The 10,139-nt window shown below is 34.3% G+C and overlaps 1 protein-coding gene across 1 annotated transcript; it reads left to right on the top strand.

Moving 5' to 3' along the window:
• Window positions 1–2,296: 2,296 nt before the first annotated feature.
• LOC145119425 (P-loop containing nucleoside triphosphate hydrolases superfamily protein) lies at window positions 2,297–9,368 on the top strand. Its single transcript, XM_079055091.1, has 28 exons — window positions 2,297–2,423; window positions 2,534–2,682; window positions 2,802–2,948; window positions 3,144–3,293; window positions 3,399–3,646; window positions 3,751–3,926; window positions 4,052–4,176; window positions 4,306–4,342; window positions 4,444–4,535; window positions 4,626–4,742; window positions 4,824–4,937; window positions 5,057–5,140; window positions 5,222–5,408; window positions 5,496–5,596; window positions 5,695–5,793; window positions 5,870–5,983; window positions 6,067–6,183; window positions 6,258–6,338; window positions 6,476–6,547; window positions 6,668–6,761; window positions 6,850–6,875; window positions 6,966–7,051; window positions 7,145–7,216; window positions 7,316–7,543; window positions 7,623–7,758; window positions 7,845–7,931; window positions 7,994–8,581; window positions 8,714–9,368. Exons 2-28 carry the CDS (start codon window positions 2,554–2,556, stop codon window positions 9,113–9,115), a joined length of 3,909 nt encoding a protein of 1,302 aa, XP_078911217.1. The 5' UTR covers window positions 2,297–2,423; window positions 2,534–2,553; the 3' UTR covers window positions 9,116–9,368.
• The last annotated feature ends 771 nt before the right edge of the window (window positions 9,369–10,139 follow it).

Below are 10,139 nucleotides of genomic sequence, written 5' to 3'. Positions count from 1 at the left end.
CAACCTCTCATACAAATTGGTTGATTATTGATTGTTCATTTTTTGACCAAAACAGCTAGCTTCCAAGCAATTTCAAGAATGATTTTGATTTGATTATCTTTTATCATAATCAAAAGGTATGTTTCCTAAACCTTTTTAATATTTTCGAAAATCATAGGGTTCTTGATATTCAAATTGATTATTGCATTCAATAGTGAAAACCTAGATCCTTAGGGTGTATGCGAATTTAGGGTTTTATCTTTTCCGCCCAAAATATGATTTTTGTTATCTATAAAACCCATCACTTAGGATGTATCATCTGTATTTTAGGACGTAAGACGTTGAGATACTGTAGTATGTTGTTAGGCAAGTAGACTCGCTTAGTCGTTTTTCCTGTTGTCGTGGGATTGTTTATTTGTTTAATTGTATATGTTGACATATCATATGTTGAATTAAGGGAGGTCCAACTATGTGTTGTAGGCCAAGATACTTGGGGCGAACCGGGCCGAATCAGTCAAAAACTTCTAACCAGACACGGTTATCACCAAATCAAACAAACCCTTAATCCATCCTTTTTAGTTTGTAAAGTTTTAAAAACCGTATTCTAAGTCTTGACTTGCTTGTAACTATATTTTTCATATATTTTTAATATATTACCGTCGTTAAAAAAAACAAAAACAAAATAACAATTCGACTTTTTATTGAAAAAGGAAACGTTAGAATTTTCTTAAATATAATCAAAATAATCGTTACATATATATAATAACAATAAAAGAAAATGGGTATTGTGACAAAAATGTTAATTATATATAAGGACAATCAAAAGTTTTGTTATGATCACAAAAATGTTGTTATATGTAATAACAATTATAAAAATTGTTATTTTGACAAATGCTGTTATTTGACTTTTGAAGCTTATATAAATCATTTTTTTTCTCAAATACAACTTACATCTTTAGGCACTGTTTTGTATGTGGTACAGAACTAGAATAGAACAGAACTGGACCAGACAGAACAACACCATTTCATAAGATGTTTGACATGGATGGAACAAAAAGTCAATGGAACAAAAAACCAGTCAATGAGACTAATTTGTTAAATTTTAGTCCCATCTAAAATGATAAAACTCAGTGGAAAAAAAAGACAAAAAATCCACCTTATATCCTTGTCCACCCCTCTATCTTTCAACTGTCAAGCAACACTCCGATGACAACCACTCCTAGAGACATCGTGATGGCCCCACCTCTTCTCTACAAAAGCTTCCCTTTCCCAGTCTGATCTGCTACTTCATCTGCTGCTTCATCTGTTGTCCATCTCAAATGCTCGGTCTGCTTCTCTTCCTCTCTTGGTCTATGTTTCCTTTTCTCACTCGCTCCTGCGCATGGTAAGATCTTATTGATTGTACTTGTTCTTTTCTCGAACAATTTAATGTATGTATGTATACATCTGCTTCGTGATTTGTAGAATGATAAGTTAGAAAATAGATTAATCAACAAGTCGAAGGAGAATGAAGAAGAAAGCACCTCGATTAATGAGTCTGAGACCTCAGAAAGTCGAATTCGGCAAGAATCAAGATCAAAATTGAGAATATAACAAATAAACACTAAGAATGAGATAAGAAAACCTATGGATTTTTTCAGATTTGGGTGTGAACGTGAGAGACTATGCTTACTAGAAAAAGAAAAGGAAAACTATTTGTATCATTTTCCCAATATTCATTCATGATTTGTTATATGGTGACAGATGAAAATGGACAAAATAAATAATTTTAAATTATATACGTATGAAGAAGAGTGTATACTTCATTATTTGTTTTTTCCTTTATATGCTTTACTCATATTTGTGTTTAAACAAATAATATGAATTTATTATTCAACAAAGAATTTCATTTTTTTTGTTTAATTTAGGTTTCAACAATAATAAATTTATGGTTTCAAGAATAATAAATTTTGGTATAACTAACAACATTTTATTTGGTAATTATAAAATTATGTTGTTTATTTTGGTACGAAGGACAATATAGTAATCTTGACTATATTTTATTGTCTTGTTAGGATTACCAAACACATATTGATAATATATATAATATTGTTCAGTTGTATTCAGTTATGTCTAGTCCTATCCCACTATAAAGGGCTAACGTATGATCTCATTAATGAGATCTTGCTCGAATGACAGCATGATAAAATCTTATCTTCAATTTCCTGGATTTTTATATAATTTTTTTTGGCAAATGTTAAAAAAAAATACATAGTAGCATCACATGCAACTCACGTGACCAAACAATTCTGAAAGTTTATTTGAATTCAAATCTGAAAGCGCCGTTTCTTTCTAACAAGTCTCTCCCTCTCTCCAAATTCAAAATCTCTTATTGTCTCCCTCTCCCTCTCTCTCACACACAAACACACACACACACACACATAAACACAGAGCCGAAACCCTAGGTAATCGATTTCTCTTGTTTGCTTGATCCATACTTTATACACGCAAACAATCAGAAACATGTTTATGCAGTTTGAATTTGTTTGGTTTTGATTTTGTTATTCAATTATAGGGTTTGGAATCTGATTCGAGATGGATGGACCCGATGGGAAAAATGGATCTCAATCTGTTCGAGTAGCTGTTAATGTTCGACCACTGGTTACTCCGGAGCTTCTTGTTGGCTGCTCTGATTGCATCAGTGTCACTCCAGGCGAACCGCAGGTGCTTGGACGTACCATAAGTTGCTACTTTTGAACTGATGTGGCTGTATATGATTATTGTTGAATTTCAGTAAAAAGTTCGAGATTTATACCGGATTTGTTTTTTTTTTTGCTAATTAGGTGCAAATTGGTTCGCATTCTTTCACATTTGATTATGTATATGGGAGTACCGGGTATCCCTCTTCTCGGATTTTTGATGACTGCGTTGCTCCCCTGGTTGATGCACTATTTCATGGCTACAATGCCACAGTTTTGGCTTATGGCCAGGTATTTTTTCCTTCACCTATTTTTCTTCTATGAAACAATTTACTGTGCACAATTTGTTTATGATAGTCAAATATGTAGTCAGATTGCTTATGGTTCATATTCTCACAATGCTTCTTGTCTCTCTTCATTACTAGACAATAAGCGTTTGTTATAGTTTTGAAGCTTATGATTTCTGTTGTTTATTTATTACCAAAGACTGGATCGGGTAAAACCTACACTATGGGCACAAACTATAACGGAGAAGGCAGTAATGGCGTGATTCCAAAAGTGATGGAAATGATATTCAAACAAGTAGAGGAGACCAAAGGCACTACCGAGTTTTTAATCAGAGTATCTTTCATTGAGGTAATGACAATTGTGGTCTTATTCTTATATGGCTTTACTTGTAAATTCTACACACATGCCTTTGTACATGTAGTTACTTGCTGAAATTGTATATTGGTATTTCAGATATTTAAGGAGGAGGTTTTTGATTTACTGGAATCAAATTCAGCAGTATATTCCAAGGCTGATGGGAATGGAAAACCTGTAGGGCCATCTAGGGCTCCTATTCAAATCAGGGAAACAGCAAATGGTGGCATCTCCCTTGCTGGTGTAACAGAGGCTGAAGTTACTTCACAAGAGGAGATGGCTTCATTTCTGTTGCGAGGATCTGTGTGCAGAGCAACTGGGAGCACAAATATGAATAGCCAATCAAGGTTTGTTCTGATTTTATATTCAAAAGTTTGTTACTTCAATGTGATTGTTTTACATGTATCATTTATGTATTAAGTTCGTTTCACCAACATTTCTGCTCTTTCAGTCGATCACATGCCATTTTTACAATTACAATGGAACAAAAACGAATTTCTGGCTCAACAAATGGAGGAGCTCATGATGATGGAGATGATATATTGTGTGCCAAGCTTCATTTGGTTGACCTTGCTGGATCTGAAAGGGCAAAAAAGACAGGAGCTGATGGGATGCGTTTACGAGAAGGTACAATATTATTTAACACATTTTTATTCTTTCAGCCTCCTGATTCATGATGTCTTCATTTTGATGTTATAGTACATTGATGAGTTGTCTAATTATGAGTCTCTTATTGATCTATGTTGTGCTAGGAATTCATATCAACAAGGGTTTATTAGCTCTTGGTAATGTGATAAGTGCATTGGGTGATGAGAAGAAGCGAAAAGAAGGTGGCCATGTGCCCTATAGGGACAGCAAGTTAACCCGCCTTTTGCAGGTGATGTAGTATTTTTATAAAATGCATCTTTAATATAAAGTTTAAGGGTTGAAACTTTAAAACCAGCCATTTATATTCTGGACTTTCACCTTTAATACAAAAATGTTCTAAAAATGCATTGTTTTTCAGGACTCTTTAGGAGGCAACAGCAAAACAGTAATGATAGGTATGATTTTTTGAAGTTTTATGGTGTTTGAGCTAATGGAATATGTATAAATTTCCTTAATAAGCTAACTGTCATTACTTTTCTTAATTTATGTGATGTAGCTTGTGTAAGTCCAGCAGATACAAATGCTGAAGAAACTCTCAACACATTGAAGTATGCAAATCGAGCACGCAACATTCAAAACAAAGCAGTGGTAAGATTAATCTTTTTTTTTTTTTAAAATGTAACACAGCTTTTTATTAGTTATTCCATCATGTTTCCAATCTAATCTTTTGTCATGTAGGTGAATCGGGATCCAGTTACAGCTCAAATGCAACAAATGAGAAATCAAATCGAACAGTTGCAAGCAGAGCTTCTTTATGTAAAGGGAGACTCTTCCACACCATTTGAAGAGCTTCAAGTAAGACATTTGTTAAATTTCCAGTCAATATCCTTAATGAACATATATAAAAAACTTAAGAATCTGCCTTTTTTCCCTCAGCTTTTGAAACAGAAAATAGCAATACTTGAAACAAGCAATGCTGACTTACAGAAACAGCTTCAAGAACATCAAGTCAACTTTGAACATTTGACTAAACAAGCAACTGATGCTCAAGTAAGTCAAGAATATATGAATCAGATCAATTTATTTACAAAAATTTCAACTTGCTGCTATTATAGGTAAAGTATGTTTGCTATTTTTCAACTAGCTTTAACACATGATTTTTTTTACAGTTTGAAAAGGACAAACTGTTATTAAAACTTGAATCTGCTCGTGATGGTAAACCTTGGGATGAGAACAACTGTGACTCGAATAAGGTGTAATGAGTTTTACATACTTCCAAGATTTACTATTTCATTAAATCTTTAAAAGTTATTAACCATTTCAAAACTTTTCAGGATGTTGGTTTATTGAAAACTTATGTCTCAAAAATTCAAGAATTAGAAGGAGAATTGATGCGCACACGAAGATTAAATACTTCAAAACGCACTGAACTTATCGATTTCTTGGATTTGGATGAAACTGTTCTTAACCCAAAAAGTAATTTGTTTCCTGGATCTGATTCTAAACCTGCTGAAGTTGCTGGTAAAGCTCTTATAAATTTCTTTTACTAAAATCTTCTTTGCTCATTATTAGTTCATAAAGTCAATTTACAATCTTATATGTTTGTAGGTAATCCTGAAGATGAAGAGAAAGAGCTAGAACATTGTTCCTTACAAGAAAAACTTGATAATGAGCTCAAAGAATTGGACAAAAAGCTTGAACAAAAGGAGGTATATGGTTTCACCTGCTTTCATTGTGTGTCTATATATCAAGTTATAAAAGCTGACATTTTTTTTTTATTATTAAATCTTCTATGAATATACAAAAGGCTGAAATGAAGCGTGTTGCGGGTGGTGATACATCAGTTCTTAAACAACATTATGAGAAGAAAGTTTTGGACTTGGAACAAGAAAAGAGAGCTTTGCAGGTTTGCCCTTCCTTCTCTAGCTAATTTTAATCAGAAAATTTATAAATTTTCTCACTTTTTTTTGGTAATCTGACAGAAAGAAATTGAGCAACTTAGGAACAATCTTGCAAACATTTCCACCACTTCTGATGACAGTACACAGAAGTTGAAGGAAAATTATCTTCAGAAGCTGAACTTTTTGGAAGCCCAAGTGAGTCCATTCTCTTTAAACTGGATGGATGTTTTAACAATATTAGAGTAATAAATAATTAAATACAAATATCTGAATTTTAGGTTGTGGAGTTGAAAAAGAAGCAAGATGCTCAGGCACAGTTGTTAAGGCAAAAACAGAAGAGTGATGAAGCTGCAAGGAAACTTCAGGATGAGATTCATAGAATCAAAACACAGAAGGTTTATTTTTTATTAAAACCACAGCAAAACTTATAAAATTATTTTTACTAAAATCTATGATTATGCATGTTTAGGTACAATTACAACAAAAAATCAAGCAAGAATCTGAGCAGTTCAGATTATGGAAGGCCTCACGAGAAAAAGAAGTACTTCAGGTATAAAGACTTTAATCATCAATTTTGAGACGGTGTATAAAAATTTGGATTTCATTTCATTTTGATCTATCAGTTTTAATGTTTTATCATTACAATTTCATTTCGTGCTCTAAAAGGTTAATCTTTTTTATAAACAGCTTAAGAAAGAAGGAAGAAGGAATGAGTATGAGATGCATAAGCTACTAGCTCTAAATCAAAGACAAAAAATGGTAAGCTCAAATACTATCACCAATATTTATTTCTCTTTTCTCTCTCTCTCTCTCCTTTTTTTTTTTTTTTTTTTTTTTGGTTTTAATCCAATTGCATTAACCTTTGCTTTTGTTTTTAAGGTTGTGCAAAGGAAGACCGAAGAAGCTGCTTTGGCTACAAAACGATTAAAAGAAGTACTCGATTCACGCAAGACTTCTTCACGTGATACATATGGTAATTTTTTAAATTCAAAATGAATTTTCATTACATATTTTATCTTAGCTTCTAGATTCTAACGATATAATGGTGTAAACACTTACAGGAAGTAGCAGTGGACCTGGAGTTCAGGTATTACTATATTTTAATGGATAATCAATTCTTGTACTCAAATAATATATTTTTGTTTTGTGAATATTAAATTGTCAAATTTCATTACAGGCACTGATGCAAGCAATTGAACATGAGCTTGAGGTTTATGTTCGTGTGCATGAAGTACGTTGTGAACATGAGCGTCAAAAGGAAGAGTGAGTGCCCTCCACAACTCTAATGAATATGCAATTAGCCCTTTTATAAATTATTAAATTTGCTAAATTATTTTTCTGATTATGGAATTTCAGGAGGGTAAAAATGGCAAAGGAGTTGGCAGAACTGAAGGATGAAGCAAATATGGCAAAACATTCAAGTTTAAGGTTCTATTACTGAATTCACTTTCTTGATTAATATTTTTTGTTTGGTGACTGGATCGGATGATTCGATGTTGATTGTTGATTGTTGATTGTTGCATGCAGTGTTTGTGGTCAAACGATGTCGCCTGGAGCAAGAAACGCAAGGATATATGCTCTTGATAACATGCTTGCTACTTCATCCAAAACCATCGTTGCAATGGCGTCACAGTTATCAGAAGCAGAAGAGCGAGAAAAAGCCTTTAGTGGCAAAGGTCGTTGGAATCAAGTTCGGTCTCTCCAGGATGCTAAAAACATCATGAATTATCTCTTCAATCTGGCATCATCTTCAAGGTATCCTATTCGTATCTTGGATTGTTTGAGAAATCATAATGTTCAAATTTAATAAATTCCGTTTTGTATGCCTTTACAGGTGCCAGGTTTGGGAGAAAGAAGTCGCGTGTAGAGAGAAGGATACGGAGATTAGAGGGTTGAAGGAGAAAATCGTCAATTTAATTCGACAGATTGAAATGCACAAGGCCGAACTCATTCGACAGGAAAAGCTTAAGGTTTGTGTAATGTGTAATGTGTAATGTGTATGTGTTTCCTAAACCCTAATTTTGTTATGGTTCTCACTATACTTGTTATTTAACAGAAGCTTATGATGTCCAAGAGTTTCAGAAAAAGATCCACACATCAAGATGACGACGGTGAAGGACACGTGTATGATTTGCGACCTAAGGTATTTTTGTAAATTGTTTCTACTTTAACATGTACACGTGTTTAAATTATATTATATTATAGGGACTACGGAATTCGATAGCTTACAACACCAGTGGAGATCTGGATGAATTACTGGAAGACATGGACACGTCAGATTCCGATAATTCCGACGATTGGTTACATTCCGATGACTTCCAGGACGAGTGGGGTAATCGGAGGAAACAAACCGCTAAAAGAAATTCCAAAGCCGACTTCACCGATTCGGAAATCCAGAAAACGTCTCCGACTGAAGAAGGTAGTACGGGTGAAAACCCGAAAGTACCCTTCGGGGAGTGTTGTACATGCAGCAAAAGCTCTTCATGTAAAACGATGAAATGCCAGTGCCGAGCGGCGGAAGGCATGTGTTCGGCGTCGTGTGGGTGTAACCCGAAGAAATGTTCCAACCGGGAAACGGTGGTTGTTGTGGAGCAGTCTGATTCTCGACCACCACTACCAGCACCACCGGTGGCAGTTATGGTGGACGGTGATGTTAATTTATCAGATGATCAGGAGCTTGCGAATCGTGCAGCGGTGTTACTTGAGTCGGCTCTTGGTGATAAGCCGGCTGAGATAAACAACGATGTTGAGGGCTCAAAAAGAAAGGCGCTGTCAGACATTGGGAATAAAATTGTGAGTCTTACTTCCATTTTTTTATTATAGCCTCATAGTTAAAAAAAACCCTACTCAATTACGAATCCAAATTAAACTTATTAGCATCAAATTCGACTAACAAAAAGTCAAAAACTTGATGAACATTTGCAGGTGAAATCTAACGCACCAAAGCCTCCTGCTCCAAGGAAGAAATGGCGCAAATCAGCGGCAATCAAACTGATTCCAGTGGTGGCTCCTCCTCCTTCTCAAATAGAAGAAACAGAAACAGAAGCTCCACAGACACAAAAACAGGAGAGTAATAATAACAATAGCAGTGTTGTTGTTGTTGAGACAACAAATATCCCACAAATGTTAAGGTTACCCAGAGCAATGAGATCTGCAATGTCAAATCCTAACAATTCCATTTCTAATCCTCCCTTGAGAGACCGAAATTCCCAACAGAATCAGTCTGGGGATTCGACTGCTAATAAAGAACCTGAGCATGCTACTGCCATTCCTCTTAGACCAACAACAAACGAAAAAGAAAATAATAATAATAATCATGGGATTTAAGGTAATGGTGTCTGTCTTCATTTATCCATCTAACTCTTTCTTCATTTTAGTTGTTTAAACAAATCCGTAAATGGTAATGTACCTTTTGAGGATAGAGAATGGGACTGTTTGGGTAGGGTAGTTGTGTTATGTGTAAAACACTGATCAATCCTCTATTGATGAGAAGAAGCTTGTTTGGTTTGGTTTGCTTAGTTGTGTTGAAATGTATCTTTATTGGAAATGTAAATGTGTCTAAACCTGTTCTCTTGTTTCACTTTGGTTGCCTGTGGTGTTTTTTATCTTTTATTATTTTGAAATCCAAATGTTTGTGTTTTTACTTACATGCAGTGAGTTGTTTTTGAGAAGGTCTACTTGAAAGTGGGTCCTTGAAAGTTGTATGGATTCTTACACAAAAACTGCTAGGAAATGTGGGTGTGTTGTGGACTGATGAAGATGAAGAACATAACTTTTATTCTACTTGCGTCTCTAGCTTTGTATGAAATCTAAAATCACTCTATCATTTCTAAGTCGATTTGTCTGGATGTAGAGGAAAGAATATATAACACTTATTATAAGTTAAATAAAACGTTAAGTCGTATATTTTGTTGGAGTATATGAAAGTGTGAATGTAAAATGTATTGATGTGTAGTTTTAAGAAGATTCATGTATAGCCCTTCATTAATAACACTAAAGTCACTTATAGTAGATGTAAAGGGGGTATGATTATGGCCATTTGAAGTTGTAAAGTAAAGAATGTTGCACGAAAAGGAAAAACAAGGGAAACACGATCATTTGTGGGTAGGGATGTCAAAACCCCCTGTAAGGTGAGTAACCATGCTTTCCTTCTAGATAATTGCTATCTAGATTAGTGTTTGGTTGTTATTATCATGGTATGTGAAAGATATAATGTGTTGATTAATGTTACATGGTGCAAAAAGATGGTAAAGCTGAGATTTACAACAAATTATTATTGTATAGTGTAATAAGCCAGTGCAATTGAGATTTATAGTAAATTATTGTTGTATGGTGTAGCAAGTAAGTATAA

Source organism: Lactuca virosa, chromosome 6, assembly GCF_052849685.1.
Source record: "Lactuca virosa cultivar CGN04683 chromosome 6, Lactuca_virosa_CGN04683_v6, whole genome shotgun sequence".
Taxonomy (NCBI): domain Eukaryota; kingdom Viridiplantae; phylum Streptophyta; class Magnoliopsida; order Asterales; family Asteraceae; genus Lactuca; species Lactuca virosa.
Note: the sequence above shows the minus strand (reverse complement) of the source record. Positions and strands in the feature narration are given on the sequence as shown.

Coding starts and splice junctions, on each gene's coding strand:
- LOC145119425 (XM_079055091.1), top strand. CDS start 2,554: ATGGATGGACCCGATGGGAAAAATGGATCTCAATCTGTTCGAGTAGCT. Junction 4,743..4,823: donor CACCATTTGAAGAGCTTCAA/GTAAGACATTTG, acceptor TTTTTCCCTCAG/CTTTTGAAACAGAAAATAGC. Junction 5,141..5,221: donor ACAACTGTGACTCGAATAAG/GTGTAATGAGTT, acceptor AAAACTTTTCAG/GATGTTGGTTTATTGAAAAC.